The sequence below is a fragment of the Centropristis striata genome, chromosome 11, assembly GCF_030273125.1.
Source record: "Centropristis striata isolate RG_2023a ecotype Rhode Island chromosome 11, C.striata_1.0, whole genome shotgun sequence".
In the NCBI taxonomy this organism is placed as follows: Eukaryota; Metazoa; Chordata; class Actinopteri; order Perciformes; family Serranidae; genus Centropristis; species Centropristis striata.
Window position 1 is genome coordinate 38,865,687 of NC_081527.1, and position 22,733 is coordinate 38,888,419.

Genomic DNA, 22,733 nt, shown 5'->3' on the forward strand with positions numbered 1-22,733 from the left:
AGAACCCCCCAAAATTACTAAAAAAGTGATGTAAAATAGCCAACTAATCTCATGACTTCACTGATGGGCTACATGAAATATTTATATTTATTGGGTTGAAAACAATACAGAGTTTGGAAGGTTGATAACTATATTGTTGTTATTTGTTCCAGTCTCTGCAGGATATAAAGGCCCGGGGCAGTGGGGCTGGAGGCCATGATGACAGAGGGCTGTTGATGCTGAGCTGCTATAGAGGTCAATGAGGAGTCTGCTGCACACACACACACACACACACACACACACACACTGAAGACAAGTCCCCAAAAGACTGAAGCACTTTAGAAATGCTATACTTTTTGAGCAGTTGAATCTTGTTTAGTTTTTTTACAATCTCTTTTGTTGTTAACATAAAAGGTTATTTAGGCTTTTTTAGAAAAAGCTTTTTTTTTTTTTTTTTTGGGGTGGTCCGTAGCGTAGTGGGTTATACAGGCGCCCCGTGTATAGAGGCTACAGTCCTCGCTGCGGTGGAGCCGGGTTCGAATCCGGCCTGAGCTCCCTTTGCAGCATGTCCTCCCCTCTGTCACCCCCCTTTCTATCTGTCTCTCGCTTTCAATAAAGCATGTAAAATGCCAAAAAAATAATCTTTAAAAAAAAAAAAAAAGCTTTTTTTTTTTACTATGTATGTTTTTTACATTTAAGTCCACACATGCTATGCTTTGTGGCACTCTGCACTTACATTTTGTCAAGTCGAGTCAAAAGTAATCAAATTGATGCCTGGAGTCCTCTGGTCAGGATACTTTGATATTAGAGCATCTGCTCCACCTTCTGAGCCTCAGCTGCCTCTTTATTACCTGTCAATGAACATCCTTTCTCCTATCACGCTCTCTTTTCCTTCTCTGTGGATGTCTTCAGCTTTCACAGCTGCATCACCGTCACTCGGCTACAAAAAAAAAAAAAAGACTGCTGTTTCCTCAAACCTGCCAACAATTAATTTATCTTCTACTTTCTTGCAATTCAGCATAATGATTATGATGAATGTTGTATTCCTTGACTGCTGAAAGGTGTAAAACATCTGTCATGGTTATATCTGGTGCCTTTTTTTGTATTTGTGGTGTATTTTCTTTTCTTATTTGTGAGTGTGTTTAGTTTGGCTTTTATTGTGGCATGTTGTGGTTTGGGGGGAACTTCTCTCCAGAGGCTGGAATTAGTGCTTGTCTTAAAGCACTCTGCCCCGGTTCTTCTGTTCTAGACTTGGTTTTTACAAAAGACTCAAAAAACTGAGTACATATATATATATATATATATATATATATATATATATATATACACAATAGCCAAATATAATGAGCAGCTGGACTCATCACCAGTCAGAACCAACAAGTTCCTCAGTTCAGTTATGTTCTGGGTGTGGGCCGACCCTGACAGCAGGCTGGACTTTTGGACACTATTGGTCACTTTAGGATGATGTCACAGTAGCCAACCCAGACTGGCTCCTTCTGGTTTATGTCTTTTCAAAACTATGGTCTCATGCACGTATGTTTCTTAGTTCCCTTTCTGAGGCCTTTGTGCATGTTTCTTACTGAAATAGCTGCACCCTGATCTAGTTCTAACCAGTTTTCATTAAAGATTCAATAAGATGTGTTCTCTTAACCAAACAGAAGAAGTGCTCTCTTTAACCTGTAGCCAAGCAGTGAGCCTTGTTCAGGATGAGGATCTGCCCTTCACCTGCAGTTCAATACAGGAACTAAACTTTAATGGTTTGTTGAACACTCATAAAAGCAAATCTTCAAGCTTAAGGACATTAAAGAGCTCCCTTCAGTTAAATGATTACTACAGACTGTGGGGATTCCTGTGGTTTACCTGCTGTAACCAACAGTTCCCATGTGTAAAATGTATTTTTGCTGCATTAAGAACTGTGATGTTGGTTCAGTGTTGTAGCATCAGCGTGTCCTTTAAGTGTTTCATATAATAATAATAATAATAGTAATATCTGACCACCATCTGTGACTGTAACACTGGAACATGTTGTGAATGCTTCCATCAGATCAGATTGTTTTCCATCTCTTTAACTGTATTTCCTGGCAGACAGAAACAGGCTGATGCAACGCCGTGCTGAGGGTTGTCACGGGGACTGATGGAGGTTTGGGAGGGGGAGGGGCCTAAAGAAGTGAAAGAGGAGAAGAAGGCCGAGCAGATATTGCGTTACTGTTTCTGTCCTCTCAGACTGAAGCTTTGATGTGGTTTACAGGCTGGATCAAAGAGAGGAAATCAATACCAATATTTCTGCAGCCTGACCAGCTGAACATCTGTCTGATTGCCTGTTCATCCACCTTTCTTTCTTTCTCCTATCTTTCTTTCTCCTTTCTTTCTTTCTTTCTTTCTCCTTTCTTTCTTTCTTTCTTTTCTCTCCTGTCTGTCTCATGTTTATCTCCATACCTGTCTGACTGGCTGAGACCTGTTTACTCACATGTTTGTATGATTGGTTGCCGGGATACTAAATGTCTTACCTGACTATCAGATGTTCTGTTCACTTATTGAATTTGTTTCTCATCATTTGGCTGTTTGAAGTCCTCATATAGGTGGACATGTTTACTTCAGTTTATATATATGCAACATGCAACTTCTTTGCATAAGCACAATGTAACTGTAAACACAATGAAACATAACGTTGCCTGGATTATTAATTGTGTGTGTGTGTGTGTGTGTGTGTGTGTGTGTGTGTGTGTGTACTTCAGCAACAACCTCTTGTCAATTTTTAACACAATTACAATAATATAAGATGAGATAGAACTTAATTCTGGGTCCAGATGGCTCCAAAGCCTCCAAAACAATAACAATATAAGAACATATAAGAAAAGCAATGAACAAAACAGGTAACAATAATAATAAATAATATAAATGTCTAACCTCCATCACTAGCAGCAGCACTTAAAGTTTCACAGATTGATAAAGAATCTTATAAAACTACCAGCTGACTTCCTCTGATGGCTCGTTCTGTTGACTTCCATCCTGGTTTGGTGAAAAAACACGAAGTGTTTCTGGAGAAACAAATGAGGATTTACTTATTATTTGGTCATAACAGTCAGTGATGGTAATGTGAGTCCTAAAGAGTGTTTAAGGGTTCATCTGCTCACTCTCATTCACTCCTACGGGCAGTGGTGGAAGAAGTATTCAGATCCCTTACATAGGTAAAAGTACTAATACAACACTGAAAATCCTGTTCAACTGTGTCCCATAAGTTGTTGCAGCATTTTTTAGGTTGATACCGTTTGTTACACACATTTGGGGCTGAATAATGCAATTTTATTCATATCGAGAATGGATAGAAATGGTCAAAAAACCCTCCAGAATATAACATCAACATATAAAGACCTCATTTTGGTGATCGAACTGCTGAGAAACCTTCTTATTGTTAATATACCCAGGAAGGCTGAACATCCTCTGGATGCTCCAGGTCTCTAGTTAGTGGTTGTAAAGTTTCATGAGGCTGATTATTATCTTAGAGGTCACAGCAGCTCATTTATACTCTGAGGTCCAGACTCAAGAAATGTTCTCACTGCAGTGAACTGCTGCTGAAAGCTCCAAACTCCTGACAGAATCCAGAGAACTTGAACTGCTCAGTGACCATCAGTCACATTCACTTCTCTGCCTATAATTAACAACCTTGTACTTGTAAAACGTGTAAAGAAATGCTGTGGCATGAGGACATGATCTGCTCTGAGCATCTCTTTTATTCTGTTGTCATGTCTGCAGTGAATAACTGATGAAGTGGAACAACGAGGCCGGTCGGCTGACCGACTTCCTGCTGCCGTTCACAAGGACTCTCAGCTGACCGACTTCCTGCTGCCGTTCACAAGGACTCTCACTGTCTCAGTGTCTCAGTATTAGCCTGTTAGCCTGTTAGCCTGTTAGCATGTTAGCCTGTTAGCCTGGGCCTCGGACACATTACTGCCTTATTACAGATACATTAATACAGGATTTATTACAGATACATTAATACATGATTTATTACAGATACATTAATACATGATTTATTACAGATAAATGAATGTCAGTTTGGCTCTGATAGTTCTGATGCAGAACTGGTTCAGTCAACTCAATCCAGGTTGGAGCAGTTCACTGGAAATATCCTGGGACATAAAAATACTTGGTGGTGTTGAAATAAACTTCAATCAATCAATCAAACTTTATTTGTATAGCACTTTTCATACAAAAGAAATGTAACACAAAGTGCTTCACATAAAAAAGGAAAAAAAAATAATAATAATAAAAAATAAAAACAAACAAACACCCTCCATCCCATTATAAACAAAGCACAAACTGAGGAAGCTCCATCTCAACATGGAGCAGAGAGGAAACACTGGAAATTAATTGGATAAAATAAATACAAATAAAATAAAGTAAGATTAAAAAAAGTTAATAATAACAACAAAAAGTAATAAAGCTAGCTGAAAAAGATGACAATAATAAGAAATAAATAATAAAAAAGTAAAGCACGATACTATACATATATATATATATATATATATATATAAAAGACAAGATGTTGTAACACTAAGAAAAATATTTAAAAATGACTCAAGTAAAAGCTAGATTAAGAAGATAAGTCTTAAGTTTGCTCTTAAAAATAACAGTCTCTGTTCTCTGAAATAAACTTGAAATACACATATAATAAGTAAGTAAGTAAGTAATACTACACTGTACTATACTATCCTTATATATATATATTATATATTATATATATATTAAATAATCAATCTGGTATTACGCCTGTTTCTGTAAATGTTTGTTTGCCAGTATTTGGATCCCATCACTTACTGTCACATCACATTTCTTGTCAAATAAATGTCAAAATGTAATTGAATCTCATTTTAGGCAAAATCTGTTATTATGCTAGACATATTGTTATTGAAATAAATGTAATAAATGTAAAATAAATGTAAATAAATGTTATTTATTCTGACTTGAATTAAGTAAGTAAGTAAAGTTAATTCATGGAGCACTTCACTGATAAAATCACAAACTGCTTTACAGGAAAAAAAAATAAGAGGAACATGAGACAATTAAAACACAATGAAACATAAACTTATAAAATAATATGTACAATGCAAGCTGATCATCCAAATGCCTCTAAAATGAGTTACTCACTCATGTCAGTGCAAATTGTTACCTAATTTACTTATTTGAGTAGGATTTAATTAAAATGTTAAGTTAGAATATCTTAAATTAAGTAATTATTACCACTTAATATCACCACAACTTTTGGAAAATATTAAGTTTGCTCAACTTAATTAAGTAAAGTTAGTCAGACATTAAAAGACTTTAAGACTAAAAGGATTCACTTAATCAGAACATTGTTGGAATTACTTAAAAAGATGGAAGCTTTAAAGTTGAGCCAGTGTATTCTTTATTAGAGTGTAGTTTTCGGTTTTAAATCAGCTGTTTCTGGGCCTCACAGCTAGAGTCTCTGGTTTGAATCCTCTGAGTCTCTGGTTTGAATCCTGCAGCTCCTCTGTTGGTTCTCATGTTCTGCGTGTCAGCGTGGGTTCTCCGGTTCCTCCGGCTTCCTCCCACAGTCCAACAACATGTCTGGACGACAACAACTGCAGCATTTTAAAGAACTTTCACAAACTTTAAGCCGAACTTTGCAACGTTATTTCCACAGATTCCTGACATGATATCCTGACCACATGGTGCCTGTAGGTTCATATAGATCTTATTGTTTCATATGAATCCAGTATCTCCAGGATATTCATAAAGTGAACCAGCTACAGCCTCCAAAAACAGACAAACCTGCAGAATTATTGATGCACGCTACATTTAGATACCTGGCGGCCATGAATATATCATATATACATATATATATATATATATATCATTATAATATCGCCACACAAAATATCTCGATACTATACTGTATCCACCTCTAATATAAATAGAACAAGTAGCAGAAGTATAATAAATAAATATTTAATATGTATATTAAATGTGTTTGATTGGAAAAGAAAAACACATGACAAGGACAGATCGTGTTTCAGTTTCAGTTTTTTGACTTTGGAGCAAAACAGAAATAACAGTGACTTCAAATGGAGAATAAGTCGACGTTTCTGACGGTTGGTGGCAAAAAACAGTTGCAGTCTATAAAAACAAGAAGGAAACAGACCAGTTTCAGGGGTAACAATGTCTGGCTGTGCTGTTGGATGTCAGAACAGAAAAAGTAAAAAAAAAGACTGGCATTCATCCTTATTGAAAGTTCCAGTTTGAAGCTGGACGGAGCCGTTTGTGGTTGAATCATGTGACTGGCGAGCTGATCGTATCAGATCCTGATCGTATCAGATCCTGATCGTATCAGATCCTGATCGTATCAGATCCTGATCGTATCAGATCCTGATCGTATCAGATCCTGATCGTATCAGATCAAACATCCTTCCATGACACCAGGAACAAGATACATTTGCATGTCAGATCATTATTTTGCGAGCTGACCAGCTGTTTCAGCAGCAGCAGCAGAAGGAGTTCTGTAGTTCCTGTCAGACAGACTGAAGAGCTCTGCTGCCCTCTAGTGGTCACAGGGAGAAAGTGCAGCCTTATAAAGAATCTTTGATACTTCACAAACACTACAACACAACACAACACAACACAACACAACACAACACAACACAACACAAAGGATGTGGACTTTAAGTCAGAGTCCATTTCTCTAGAATTGCTCCTCTTAGTTCCAGTGGATCTTTCTCCTACAACATACAAAAATATTTTAGGAAATGCATACTACTGTAGTAAATACATAAAGTCCTACTGTTAGTGAGACACGTCAGACAAAAGCACCACATCTTTCCCACATGCTCTCCATCACCATAGGTTTCAATTTCTGATGGGAGCCACTTCATCAAGATGGCAGCCATATACAGTCTATGAGAAACAATATATCTTCCAAGGTACTTAGAAGGTCAATTTTGGTGTCAAAATATACATTTTTCAGAATAAATGCACTGAATATGACCTATATTAATATATGTCCGACCGCTTGGGAACTGAGTTGGAATTTATGTATATATACATGGTCAAAGTGAACATTTGATCAAATAATCATTTAGTGATATTCTCAAAAGCTTTAATGGATCCCTTGACCCAGAACATTCACATTTAATAAAGACCTAAAATTCAGTGTCTCAAAAAAATGTAATATTACAAAAGACCAATTTTAAAAAGTATGTTTTATATGAAATGTCCATATGACTCAATACTTGGTTGGGGCTGTTTGACTTTTCCTTCATATTCTGATGAATTGAGAAGCAGCTGTTCTCTATCGAGGATCATTCTTTACCATACTGATGTTTTTTGTTTTGTTAACTCTCTGGGGTTGGCACAAAGCCAACATGTTTTCATGCTGTTAATAGTTATTTTAAACATTTGTTTTCTCTCCTGTTATTATGTGAGAATATTTGGAATCATTGACACTTCAACAAGAATTATAACAGCATGAAACACAGTTTACCAGCCAGTTCATCAGTCAGCCACTAGAGGGCAGAACTGTCCAGTGAATGAATCGTTCCCATGCTTCATGTGTAACATTTTGGTTAATTTTAAGACATTATCTAAGGAATACATTCTGCTGTATGGGCTCAATACATTTGCATTCCTAATAAAGAATCAAGAATCTTTACAGGTACATCTCAAAAAGTAAAAAAGTGAAACTCATACATTATATAGATTCATTACTCATAGAGTGAAATATTTCAAGCCTGAATTTCTTGTAATTTTGATGATTCTGGCTTACAGATAATGAAACACTCAGAAAATTAGAATATTGTATAAAATCAATTTTTTAAAAAAAAGGATATTTTAAAGAGAAATGTTATGCTTCTGAATAGTATCTTCATTTCTCTCCATCAACACTTGGTTGTTCTCCTTCTGAATCATGAATTCCTGCATTAATACTTGGTGTGATGGAGGAGATCAGCCTACAGCACCATGTTGCTCTGATAGCAGCCTTCAGCTCATCTGGTGTCTCTCAGCTTCCTCTTGACAACAGCCCATAGACTCCTATGGGGAGTTTGCTGGCCAGTCCAGCCCATAGACTCCTATGGGGTCACTGAAGCAGCTTTTGGTCCCTTTACCAGTTTGGCAGGTGCCAAGTCCTGCTGGAGAATGAAACCAGCATCTCCTGGGAGCTGCTGGGAGCATGAAGACTCTAAATGTCCTGCTAGATGGACCTCCTCCTCCTCCTCCTCCTCCTCCTCCTCCTCCTCCTCCTCCTCCTCCTCCTCCTCCTCCTCCTCCTCTAAATGTCCTGCTAGATGGACCTCCTCATCTCCTCCTCCTCCTCATCTCCTCCTCCTCCTCCTCCTCCTCCTCCTCCTCCTCCTCCTCCTCCTCCTCCTCCTCCTCCTGCTATGTTGACTGTGGACTTGATAAACCCAGTGGAGCAACAGCAGCAGAGGACATGGACCAAACCACCACTGACCCAGGACTCTATATATATACTATACATAATATTATATATAGTATATATAATGTAATACTGAACTTCTTCACAGTATTCTAATTTTCTGAGACTCTGAGTTTTGATGATTCTGGCTTAGAGATCATGAAAACACAAAACTCAAAGAAAAACAGGCTGTAAATATTTCACTCTAATGAATCTTTATAATGTACGAGTTTCACTTTCTGAAATGATTGACAAAAAATATTGAACTTTTTAATGATATTATAATTTTTTGAGCTATACCTGTATAACGGGCAGGTGAGGCCCTGGCTGGTTCAGTTTAAATGAACCAGTTGGAGACCAGGCAGGTGAGTTCCTGGCTGGTTTAGTTTATATTAAAGGGATTCTGTTTAAATGAACCAGTTGTAGACCAGGCAGGTGAGTTCCTGTCTGAACCGGCCGACATTCAGTTTTCTTGCACAAATAGCAGAAAATTCTGTTTTCTGCCTCAAATATGAAGACACAATGGTGAAAATACAGCGAAAAGTACTACACTGTAAATCTTTAGTAAGATATAAAAAATATTGTTCCAAAATACACAGAGTCTGAGTCAGCCGTAGTTAAAGGAAGTGATGGTGCACTCAGAGGAGGTGTCGTCCCAAACGGACCCGCTCTGTTGTGACCAACTGAAACGGCCCGGGGCGATGATGCTCTCCTCCAGGAGGAGACCCTGTGGTTCTCCTCCAGGAGGAGACCCTGTGGTTCTCCTCCAGGAGGAGACCCTGTGGGGCTTGTTAGGCACTGAGGTGGGAAAAAAAGCCCTAATTGGGCTTCGTTGACTGGGAGATGGAGGCTTTTTGTCATCGAGCAGAAGCAAAGTTTGCTTTCTTTGCTAACAAAAGAACATAGCACCTAAAGGTTGGAGACATGAGTCAATGCGTTGATGAGGCACAGAAACTTCCATCCTCTTGAAACTAAAAGATTATCGTATGTATTTGTTCTGTAACACATCACACGTCTGTTGGCGTCAGTGCAAGAGAGAAAAGGCAACAACGGGAACTTAAATGTGTCGTCAATTTCTGTGATAAGAACAAAGTGCTGATGATCAAAGCGCTGAGGTGGATTAGGTCTCTAGTGAAGAGCCTCACACATACAGAACAGCCTGCTCTGGTGAAATGTCACAACAAACAGGAATATGACACAGACACAAACATTAAACGGAGGTTTGAGTCTGACTGTGAGTTCAATATTCAGATGTGCAACTATTACAAACCCAGTGCTGACAGTCTGCTGGTGCTGGACCACCATCAGACCATCAGACCATCAGACCATCAGACCAGCAGGCAGACCTGGTGGTGAACGGGGAGGTCAGGCTCTCTAATGATCCTCGTGACTTTTCACCTTTTCTTTCCACACTCCTGGGTGCAGATGTCCTCACAGAAAGCAGCTCCATCATTGGTGGAGTTCTCACAGTTGAGGTTGGTGCAGCGATGCAGATCTTCAGGTTCTGGATGGTTTAGAACATTTAGTCGTGATATCTTGTTTCAGTGAATGAACCGTCCTGAATTACTTCCTTAAAAGTCTAAAAGTCTTCTCTCAACTTCACAGGAACTCTTGTCCTGTTTGGTAGAGGTGTGAATCCCCAGAGGCCCCACCATACCATTTATATATATATATATATATATATATATATATATATATGTATATATATATATATATATATATATATATATATATATATATATATATATATATATATATATTCTTTATTTAACCAGGTAAAAGTCTCGTTGAGGTGTATGTTATATGTTATTTTATCCCGATACTTGAGTCACGATACGATATTATTGCAATTTTAAACATTTTGCGATATGGTGAGTATTGTGAGACAATATATTGCAATTTAACTGTTTAGCTGAATTTTGTTTCCACAAAATTAAATTAAATCAAAAATTGTTTTGTCCAATAAGAGAAAATTCTCAGTGTATTCATCTGACTTCAGTCTTTTTATTCCTCCACAATGAGAGTCAAACCCACAGACTGACCAACAAAGTATTCAGTCAAACTGAACTCAACTGATATCAAACATGTTGGACGACAACTGCAGCATTTTATCAAACTTTCACCAACAACAAGCTTCAATTTTTTTTAATGAAACATAAAAAAGCCGAACTTTGCAGCGTTACTTTGAGAACTTCCCGACGTCATATCTCCAGTATTTTCATAACAGTGAGCCCACTGTGGCCTCTAAAAAAACAGCTAAAATCGAATCTTGGCGGCCATGAATCGATAAAACATTGCCATGCGATTAGATGTTGTATCGATTTTTTCCGCCTCTCCCGTCTTGTCTCTCTCTCTAGACCGCAAATGCCAAGTAGCATGAGCACATTGAGCGTTGCTTGAGTTGCTTGAGCCAGCAACTCACTCCTGTCTAAATCTGCTTTCTTCTTCATGTGTTTTACCAGAATAATAGGTGCTCCCTCTCCAAGGAGCTGCCAGTGTTTAGTTTGTACTGAACGTATAAAGTGAATGGAGCCCTGAGGGAAACACTGTCGCTCTCTCCCTCTCTCTGTCTGTTGTGAAAATATGATTGTGATAGCAACTTTCAGTTTGCAAACAGTAGCTTTATCCAGCTAAATTCTCAGCTCATCGGCTTATTCACGCTGTTCTCAGTTCACTTAGCGACAGAACTGTTTCAGCTCAGTGAGTTCTGATACGCAGCAGAGCTCCAAAGCACTGAATGATTATAAGAACTTATCTTTTCAATGAAAATGATTATTTAATGAACTGATTCTAGTGATTCAGATCCACTAACACACACATTAAGTAAGTTGTCCTTTTGGTAATTGGCTGGTGTGACATTACTGTCTGTGTGTTTTTCTTGCCAGGAATTGAGTGAATTTAACCTTTTTAATCACTCAAGTAAAATAAACTGGAAGGAAATGACAAAATATGCAAAACATGACAGGAAATTCAGTGCCTGCAGAAATGTGAATTCAACTCAAAAGAACATGATCTGCCCTTGGCGGCACGCCATCTGCATCCAAGGACATCAGCTCCCTCTTGGGAAAAGCTTTTCTGCCGCAGCCTGCCTGGTCTCCTCATCCATTACAAACCTGTCAGAACATCATAGTGGGGAGAGCAACACTTTTAAAGAAATGGAGGAGGGGATCTCATTGGCTCAGACTGATGACTGATTCATATCCTGATTGTCTGATATTGAGATCCACACATCTAGATCTGCCAGTCACAAGGAGTTCTACTTTTAAAAACTGTTAGATGTCCTATATGGCTCTTTGTTGAGTCTAAGATATAACATAAATATGTCTTCTTTCCAAATACACATCTGTGGGAGGTGCTGATGATAGGAAAAGTACCTGGACAAGTTGTGCAGTATCTGTCATGAGCTGGCTCTAAAGCCACGACAAAAGATTAGCCAGGTGCAAATATGGTTTAACCCTAAAAGATTCTAACAAAATGTTTCTCAGTCGTTTACAGTAGTATCAGATGTAACTTTGACTTCAAGAAATGCCCCATTTTCAAAATGCTAGTCTTTAAAAATGACCATTATTCATTTAAGTGAGACGACTTAGATAAAATAAAGGGGACAGACTGGGCAAAAGCACCAATTTTTTTTTCACATGCTCTCTATCACCATAAGTTTTAATTTTTGATGGGAGCCACTTCATCAAGCGTTAATGGATTTCTTGACCCAGAAATATTTTGACACCAAGATTGACCATCTAAGTGGCTCAGAAGATATATTGGTTCTCATAGATTTTATATGGCTGCCATCTCCGATCAGCAATCTGATGCTGCATCCCTGGAAGGGATTTACAAAATATTTTAAAAAGTGCCTATGAAGATAGAATATGAGATTATGTGACGTGTTATTCAACATATATTTACAGTTTTTTTTAAAAGCTGCTGATGGTGGACCCCATCCAATTTTAGCACCTAAGCCACATTCTAGACTTTCTAATACAAAAACAGCGAGCGTGGCAATCAGCCATAAATTATTTAATGAGCACTTCTCTCACATGATGCAGAATATCCAATAACCACAATGTTTGAGTTGCAAAGTCAGGACAGTTATAGAAGAGAAAGAAGAGTTGAGGCTCCAGGTTGACTCATGTGGCTCTTTTCTCAGACTTGTTACCACGCTGTGCTGACATGTGATTGAGGATGTGAACCGTAACATTTCTAACCTTTGAATCACTCTTGTAGACATTGTGTGTTAGAGGAGCCGTTCAGTCTGTCTGTGGTGAGTCAACACCACCTGACCAGTAGGGTCATTGACACAGTCTTCTGCAATAATTCATACCTGTTAGGGAATTAATAAAAATGAGAAATTATCTGCATGTTAACTTTCAGTAACATGCTGCTTAGAAATTTATTTAGCAAAGCATAAAGCACACATTTGATATGCCTGGCGCAGCACACATAAATAAGGAGTATGAACAGAAAGGACATACTGACAACACTTTGCACATCAACACATATTTGAGGCCCAGGTGGAGACAGCCACTGACCAACACTAGACACAAGGTACAGCAGTGTGCTGTTAGCTTTGTTCTTCCACAGGCCCAGAAGCTGAAGCACCAAGAGGCTAGGACTAGCCTGTGTGTCAGGTCAAAGGTCAAAGTGTAAACCAGGTGCTGCCCCAACACTTTTTGACCAATCAGATAGTTGCACATTCACATGATAACAATCTGTGTAAAACTAAGTTACGTATCCTTTTCTGGGAGGTGGTTACAGCTAACTGCTAGCAGCCTGTGGTTTCTGAACAGAGAAGGTCCATGTACATGATTTACTCTTTCATTATTGTCTTAAATAAATAGTCAAAAGGGTTTTACTCTCCTCACCTGTTCTGCAAAAAAGAAAAAAACTCTAACACATGAAAAGATGGTAAACATGCTGTGATGTTTCAGGCACCTTTGAACTTTGTGTTGTGGATTAACTGTGTTCTGTAGCGGTGGAACTCTGAACATTTTAACAGACAGAAGTCGCTGCAGATGTGGCAGGAGCTCCTCAACTACCAACCTGTTAGATAGCAGCATCAGATTCACCAGTAGGAGAGAAGCTCTGGATCAGCAGGTTCTCATCTGCAGTTGACACATGCAGAGAAACAGGACGTGTCAAGAAAACTAGTGTCCACATCACTTGGGTTGTCTGTCCTCCTCTGAACACTGGGGGACATCACCTCTCCTTATCTCTCCTCCAGGAGTCACCTCCTCCTCCTGCTGCTGCTGTCTGTGTTTGATGCTGCAGCATCCTGAGAGGCATTAAGGACAGGAGGTGTAAAAGCCTGTCACCAGTCGCCTCTTTCATACCGATTCACTGATGCTAGAAATAACTCCACCCTCTCTACTGCCTCCTGGCTGACGATGTTTCTGGTCCTATAAAAAATAACTCAGCATAAATATTAACCTTTAATAATACACTTCTCTAGAAATGTCTGTTGTGAGCAACTTACTTTATAGTTTTCACATTTCTCTTTAACACTGGAAGGGCCCAACCAGCTCCACATGTCCTCCAGCAAACAAACATTACAGCATGTTTTATTTACAGTGGCAAGGAAAAACATTTATTCTCTAGAGCTGAACAGCTGATTGAATCACATATTAGTTTTTTAAATATTAAAAATACCTCCAAAAATATATTTCTCAAGACATTTTTGGACTTTGTAAGGCCTGTATGCATTTTATTGACTTAATAATAACTTAAGAGGTGGTTCTCAAAGGCTTTTTACGGACCAACAGCTGCCATAAAAAAGAATATCTTCTCTTAACTATTTCCTTTGATGGCAGCATTTTGTTTCCTGGAAACAGGCTGTCCTCTGCTGCTCTCCAGCCAGCCTGACGTCACACAATGATGTGAAATGACCACAACCTCAGAATTCAGGATGCCAATGTAAAGTCAGTGGGGATCCTTTTTCACACTGGACTCACGTCTTCCTGGTTTAACAACTTCTCAGTGACATGTTAGTAGTTATTGACGGCGATGGGAGTTTAAACGGCAGATGTCACTCACAAACAACAGACTTTCACCAGGAGAATGGCTTTTGTCCCGTTGGAAAACAAAAGTAAACAACTTTTTAAGTAACTTCTGTTTTTTGAAGTAACTTCTGTGACATTTCCAGTATATTTATTTACTGTTTAAACTGTCTTTTATCAGGCCTTACCAGACACATTGTCGTTTACACCAGGCGTCTCTGAGGCTGGTGTCCAGCAGGGCCTGGTGTTCAGATATCTTTACTACTTCAGAAGGTGAAATCTTCCCTCTCACATTGATCACGTCTGATAACAACAAGTGGAATCACTAGTTGTTATCTTCCTAGCGATACATTCTACATGAATGACTCAGTCATTGTACTCATTTATTCATCATGTGTTAATTTGTCTGTTTTGCATTATAGTGAATGTGCACAATAGATAAAATGACAAACACTTTAGGAATTACAGTGGAGCACTATGTAGAGCAGGTAGAATCAGTGATGGATATCTTTTGATGCTTACCAGTTAAATTTAATTTTAGGAGATGAATGCACTGTTTAAAGAAGCACCAGGGAAGAATATCCAATAATTCTCATTTCAGTGGAGATCTTAGTTCAACTCTCATTTTCATGATTATTTTTTTACACTTGGCCCAGCTGAGTTCCAGTCAGGACCGTTCTGCATAACTGCACAGACAACAGGTCTGCAAAGAGAAAGAGCCAAATGAGTGTGTGTGTGTGTGTGTGTGTGTGTGTGTGTGTGTGTGTGTGGAGGGGGGCAACTGTATTGTTGAAGCACCTTTGTAAAGTCAAATTGATTGATTAATTGATTGTAGACATGTACTTATTGGGTGTATTGGTAGAAAAATAGAGGTATTACAAAGACAACATCACCTCTTTCACCGTAGCAAATTTAAAACTTTTCAATGATTACACTCCAGCTCCATTCCAGTTTATGTTTGTAGTTCATTTTTCACAGTTCAAGAAGCCAAATTATTGAAGTATTATTAAAGTCTGCCCTATGAAAGGCTTCTTTATAACGCGTCCCATCACTCAAGTTTGAAACCAATATATTCTTTTTCCATCAAAGCAATTGTAATAACCCAATAAAGCCTGAACCATGAAATAATTGCCAGAAAATTATATTTTTTAAAAACTAGAGTGTTTATTGAACCTGCTGACAAATAATAACAAATAATCAATTTAAATTTGCATATATGAATTCTAATTTGTATCATATTTGATACATTGCATCTTTTTGTGCAATTTGTTACTCATAGTTTGTTTTTCTTGAACTAATAAAAACATATAAAATCCAACATTTTTAGCCTATTAAGACTTTGACTATCCTTTTAACATTTTCCTCAAATATGCAAAGTATTTTTTTCCAAATAACACAACATCATACATCTGCTGATATGACGTTTTCATGCAGCAATGACAGATCCACCAGTGGAACCTGCATATCATTTTTGCTGCATCTGGTATTTTTGGACAATTTGTTGCTCAGTTTGTTTATTATCAACGCGTGTTTACATCAGGTTTTTCTGGGGGAAAAATTACACTGATGATTTAGAGGTCTCAAAAACGTATGTATCAAATATGATACACTTGGCTTGGAGTTAAATGTTAGAATGCTAGCCATAAAATATTACATTGTAAAAAGCCTGGCAGAAATATGTTCAGTTTAGTTGAAAATGTTGAATAACACTTTCTTCTGATTGGGAGCCAAACGTTGTCGACCCTCCTGTTTATCCTGATTTGTTGGACAAAATAACACAAACATCTTCAATTTATGATTAACTTTTGGACCCAGGTAAGATGCTGCCAAATGTTTCCACTCCTGAATGGAAAGTCATTAAGGAATGTCACAAATACTGTTTTGTATCTATGAAAAACCCTATAATGCATTTATTATGATTACATTTAATTGTCAGTTGAGATGTGACTTGACGTTCCGCATACTAATGAGTGGAACTCACCAGCAGAACGTTGTGATGTCACTGAGGTCACTGAGGTCACAGCGTTCTGGACAGAACACCTTCAGAACACAGACGACACAAGACAGGAGAGAAAATAGCAGATAATCCTAATATTTGTCATTTCAACCAATAACTATCAATAACTATTCAAAGTCATGGCTTCTTGGCCAACAACAAGCGATGTTCAGTGGCGGTCGTCCAGCAGACAACTGGGTGAGTAGTGAGGATGCAAAAACTCTCTCTTGTTTTTAAATGTAATTAAGTTGGTAGACTCATAATCACTAAATCTGGCTCTTCAGACAGTATATTATACAGAACAGTTGTCAGTCTTTCAGCCAGAGATACAGACAGAATAAACTGGAGACCTCCTCATGGTCGTCCTTTGAAACGGTACATAGGCTTGTCACGGTTACACATTTTTTAGGACGATATATTTTCCCAGAAACTATCACGATAAACGATGGTATCGTTGTATCAATGTTGTTTTAGTTTTATAGCGATATAAGAGCAGAATAAGTACATCTTTTCCACAGCAATGAGCCTTTAAATCACGAGAATATTAAACATTGGAATTGAAATGTGGAAAAGAAATATTAAAATATCCTAGAAAAAATAAAACATAAATAAATCAACTACAACCAAAACAAATAAAATATACTTTCAGGCTCGGTTAACAAAACATTGCACTGAGATAATCATTAAGTGTTATATTATTTTATTATTAAAATAAATTATAAACAGCTGGAGTGGCTGCTTGGGAAATATAGTGTTTTTTGGCAATTTGTACTGCCTGTCAAACATCTGCAGCATTATTTTAAACATGAAAAAGCACAAAAAGTCAATATATTGAGTCCAGAAAAAATTGGTCTATTTTTATGTATCGAATGATAAGTTGATATAGTAATTATCGTGACAGGCCTAATTGTACATATCCTGTAATTTGTCACACTTTCATAGTTAGTTATGTGAAAGAATGCAAGAGAAATGTATAAGAAAGACATTAGACACATTTTAAAAACACATCAACATCTCTAATAAAGAATACCCAAAAACAATTAAATTAACATCAATTCAATTATCTGAAATTAACACTGTGCCTAATAAATAAGAAGGGCAAACTGAAAGCTTGTATTTAAAATGTACAGTTTGTTTGATTAGAACCCAATCTATGAACTACTTTAGGTGTAAAAATAATATTAATATAATATTATAATAATATTATTTATATGGCGTTTTTTTGGATACTTGACAAAACAAGAGCGAGTCAGTACAAAGATGAATTAGTCGATAAGAAGAGGGGGAGAAGAAGAACACTGGTTGTAAGCTGATCTGAGAGGAATATGTACATTATTTGTTTAGAACAGATTTTGAGTTGTATGTCAGGCTAATTAAAATAAATAAATATTTATAATAATATGTTTTTATGGACCCATGGCGGTCCACCAACCTCCATCTTGAAAATCACTGATATAGAAGATTATATCCAGCAGTTGCAGCAAACAGAGACGTTTTTTGTCTGTTGTTGCAGGCCGCCACACTGACACCATCATCAGTTCACGTAAAGGCAAAAGGACCCTCGAGAAAAACTCTGAGCAGAGAGTTGAGAGAGCCAGAGAGAGGAGCAAGACGAGTCCCTCTCCCTCCGAGGGCTGCAGCCAGATGTTCACTTGGCCTTCATCAAGAGCTGCCGGTTCTACCTCAGCGTACACTGGCCCACCTGGCAGCACAGGTAAGATAAGATAGAAATGGTTCAAATATTCAACATATCTGTGTTCTACAAACTTAAAACATCAGTAAGAGGTTGATTTGTTGAGTTAATCCCATTCATCAAAGGATGTACTGAGAGTCAGCAGCTCAAGTTGACTCCTTAAACTTCATTTTCACTTAAGTCACTATTAACTCTGATTTTTTTAAATCACTTAAATGATTCAGAAGTCTGAGTGGTCCAAAGATAAATGTGTCTGATTAGTCTGTACACCAGTGTGCACAGTCTGTTATTTATTCCTCACACTTGCCTCTGAACTCTGAATCCAGCTACAAGTGAAGCAAAGAGGCTCATGATTCTTTTTCTGTTTTTGCTGAATGTCACACTGATTCAGGAGAAACTCAGAGGCTCTCCAGACCCAGCAGTGCAGCTGTGTTGGTCACCAGAAAGACAAAGACCAGCTGCAAGAGGAAGTCCACCACAGATGAGAGCACAGAGGGGCAAAGGAGGCAAAGCAGAAGAACCCCTAGTCCTACTGAAGAGCACAAACACACCACTAGGGGCTCTTCTTCTTCCACTGAGACACCTGCCAGCATCATCTCTGAAACAGAGAGGAAAAAGAGGAAGTCTGAGAAGACAGCAGGACCCAGAAAGAAAAGCAGAAAGACCCCCAGTCCCTCCGAGGGCCCCAGCCACCAGGCCACTACTGAGACCTCCTCCAATGATCAGCCTGGCACCTCCCCGAACAGCAGAGGTACGATGAGATAGAAATACTCCAAACATTGATGAAGTCTTCTCTTTATGACGAGTACAAGCCTGTGAAGACTGTTGTTTAATGAATCTGGAGAGATGTTGGGAGGTAGATTTTGTTACCTTTGGACAGAATAAGACTAGCTGTTTCAAGTATGTATGCTAAGCTAATTGTCTCCTGACTCAAAAGGTTACAAGTTAGAATTCCTGGTTATTTTTTTCTAAGAAAGTTGTGAACAAGTTTAACCCACGTGTTTTTGTTTTGTTTCTGCAGCTGCTTTTAAAGCCAAGTATAAGGAGGAGAAACTGCTGGGTGAAGGAGGCTACGGAACAGTTTTTGCTGGGTACCGTCAAGACGACAATATGCCTGTGGCCATAAAACATATCCCGAAGGTTGGCGTTAAGCACATATCAATAGTAAGTTTCAGAGTACAAAGGGAACATGAGCTTATGTTCCTCTTGTATATCATACAGTCTAACAGTTACATACTATTTACTTTATATTTATGTGTACATGAAGGCTTCATTACCTACTTTCTCTTTTTCACTCTGTGACTAAAGCTTCTGGAAGGGAAAAGCAGAATGGTCCCTATGGAGGTGGCACTGCTGCTGAAACTCAAGCCAGCAGCACCAGGGACCAGTGCAGTGGTGTCCCTGTTGGACTGGTACAGTCTGGACTATGAGCTGATTCTGGTCCTAGAGAGACCAGTCCCCTGCACTGACCTGGTCGACTTTATCAACTCTAGACAGTCAGCCCTGCAGGAGCACGAGGCTAAAGTAAGTAGCTGATGAAACATGTTTCTGTGATTCCGGTATCCACCATGTTGCACAATCTAAAGTCTCTTTTCCTCTCCTTCAGATCATAACAAAACAACTGGTGGATGCACTTATTGCGGTCCACTCCAAAGGTGTGTTCCACCGGGACATCAAGCTGGACAACATCCTCATTGAAACGGGCTCCGATGTCCCCCGTGTCAGGCTCATTGACTTTGGCTGTGGCACCTTTCTGTCAGGGGGGAAGTACATGACGGAACAAGGTAGGTTTTATAATGGACAACCCAGCATCTTTGCTGTGTCTGGCCTCTACCGCTGTCCATCACCATTAGTCTTTGTCTCTGTGTGTCTGTATTCTAGGAACCTATTGGTACACCAGCCCTGAGTGGTTCCTGCGTGGTTGGTACAAAGCTGGACCAAGTACTGTGTGGCAGCTCGGTGTAGTTCTGTTTGCAATGCTGCATCGATATCTTCCCTTCAACAGCTCCTCTGAGATGATCAGTGATGAGCCTCACCTTAGTGACAGTCTTACTGATGGTAAGTCATAAACACACATGCAGCAGAATCATCTTAATCACACATTTTAAGAACATTTTATTATTCGAATAAACCCCTTGAGATGCATCATCTCATTTTCAAGATTACAGTAAAGTGATTGTGTTTAAATATCATTCCTGTTCGTTTGTCCAGACTGCCATGGTTTCCTACGAAGCTGTCTCATCAAGAGCCCAGAGGAAAGAGCCACCCTGGAGACACTGAAGCACCACCCCTGGCTGGGGTGAGCCAGACTGGGTCCATCAACAGATGAACTCATCAGAACCACCTATCGACCCTTCAGAAAGCAGGTGTTAAACTGATCAATGAAGTGTAGCCACCTAGCTCCTTGGCAGTGGTTCTGGTAAGGAAGAATGGCGGCATAGACACCGACGCCAGCAACGAGGGCCTCGGGGCCGTACTCTCCCAGCAGGGAAGCAGTAGGAGCAGGTCATCATGTACCACAGACAGACCTCACAGGGCCAGGGGGGACCCACCAGGACCACAGATGGTCCCCTAAGGGCCACAGATGAACCGTCTAGGACCACAGCTTGAGGATCAATGCTGCTGTGGCCCCAATGCAAAGCTCCAATTCAGTCCAATCTACCCATGTGTGAAGGTGGAGGTCTTCAGTGTAGCCACCTAGCTCCTTGGCAGTGGTCCTGGTAAGGAAGAATGGCGGCATAGACACCGACGCCAGCAACGAGGGCCTCGGGGCCGTACTCTCCCAGCAGGGGAGCAGTCGGGGCAGATTATCGTGTACTTCAGCCGCTCCCTCAGCCGTCGAAGGAGAGATGGAGAAAGCTGGGTGCCTACTCCGCAGACCTCCACCTTTATGCACAACAAGGGTACCCCACCTTTGATCCTGCTGCCCGAGAAGACTATATGGACTGTGACATTGATGGCATCTGTGCAGATCCCTGGTGGACACAGCCTCCACCACTTCCATTCTCCAGCCAGGGACACTAAAGCACCACCCCTGGCTGAGGTGAGCCACACTGGGCCAATCAAGACTCCAAGGTGCCACTCAAGACTACAGATGAAGTCCTCAGCAACATGTATAGACCCTTAAGAACACAGGTGTCAAACTGATCAATGAAAGGGCCATGTTGCTGCATCAAGAAAACACCTGATACAAAGAATAAACTGAGTAAAGACAGTTCAGGTGATACATGGTCCTGAAACAAAAACCTCCAGCTACACTGACCCACAGTTGGACCTTTCAGAACCACAGATAGACACCTCAGGACCACAGGTGGAGCCCTCAAGACAACACATGGACCCACCAGAATCACATGTGGACCTCTCAGGGTCAGGGATTCAACCAACCAGGACCACAACCAGTGCCATAGCTGGGCCCACTAGGACCACATATGGACCTCTCAGGGCCGCAGATGTACACATCAAGTCCACAGACGGACCCCTCAAGGCAATAGATGGACCCACCAGTACCACAGATGGTCCCCTAAGGGCCACGGAGGGACCGCCCACGACCACAGCTCCAGGATCAATGTTGCTGTGGCCCCAGTCAAGATTTCCGCTTTATTCCAATCTCCCCTTGCCGTGCGTGAAGGCGGAGATCTTCTGTGTGGAAAGTGGTCCTGGTAAGAAAGAAAGACGGTATAGTCCCCGATGCCAGCAACATGGCCTCAGGGTTTTACTCTCCCATCAGGGGAGCAGTAGGAGCAGGTCATTTTGTACTTCAGCCTCCCCCAGCCATCGGAGGAGAGATGGAGAAATTGTGAATACCTACTCCGCAGACCTCCACCTTTATGCACAGCAAGGGTACCCCACATTTGATCCTGCTGCCTAAGAAGACTATAAATATCCGAGTTTCCATCTAAATCAGACGAAAGTCCTCTGGTTGCATTGAGAGAAGTGAAATATACAGAAATTCACTGAAACTATATACTGACTGGACAGTAAGAGTTTTTCAGCTGGGGCGGTCTGAATATCTCTGAATATTTTCTGTGACTAGCCTAAATCTGAATTAGTTTCTGAATTCTGAATCCTCAGGTTTCATCTCTGTGAGGGCGTATATAGAGGAGCTGTTGCCTGCCAGAGGTGTTGGTGTCCGCAGCATGTAGACCACCGTTACACTATGACCTTTAACTTTTTTAACTTCAGGATTGTCAGATTATATTACAGGCCTGCCCCAGTTGTTGGCAACCCTGTCCACTTTGGAATCAACCTGCGTCCGACCCTTCTCTCAACCTGGGACGCAATTCTGAGTTGGTCAACGGGGTTTAACCCTTTCAAACGCAAAATCAACTGTGGTTGAGCCCTTGGTGTGAAAGGGGTATTACAGACAAGCTACTCAGGATAGTCAGTCAGATTAAGTTTGAGTAATCCTCAAAACCCAGAGAAAAGCCTTTTGTTTGTGCCTTTCAATAGCAAGATCTATTTGTTACTATTATGTACTGTGCCTTTAAGATTTTATTATATATACATCACACATATGGAAAGATGTGTCTTACACCAAAGAAACAGTTAGATTCAATTAGATTTTCTTCCCTCAGGAACAAATGAACACTTTTACCTATGAGCCTTTAAGGTGCTGCCCCCCCCCCCATGACGTTAGCCGCT

At 39.8% G+C, this 22,733-nt stretch overlaps 1 protein-coding gene across 1 annotated transcript; it reads left to right on the plus strand.

The window, feature by feature from the left end:
• The first annotated feature begins 18,043 nt into the window (after positions 1-18,043).
• Positions 18,044-22,234, plus strand: LOC131981025 (serine/threonine-protein kinase prk-2-like). Its single transcript, XM_059345316.1, has 10 exons — positions 18,044-18,113; positions 18,484-18,843; positions 19,114-19,256; positions 19,401-19,616; positions 19,699-19,876; positions 19,974-20,150; positions 20,304-20,391; positions 21,064-21,135; positions 21,345-21,751; positions 22,164-22,234. Exons 1-10 carry the CDS (start codon positions 18,044-18,046, stop codon positions 22,232-22,234), a joined length of 1,782 nt encoding a protein of 593 aa, XP_059201299.1.
• Positions 22,235-22,733: the final 499 nt, after the last annotated feature.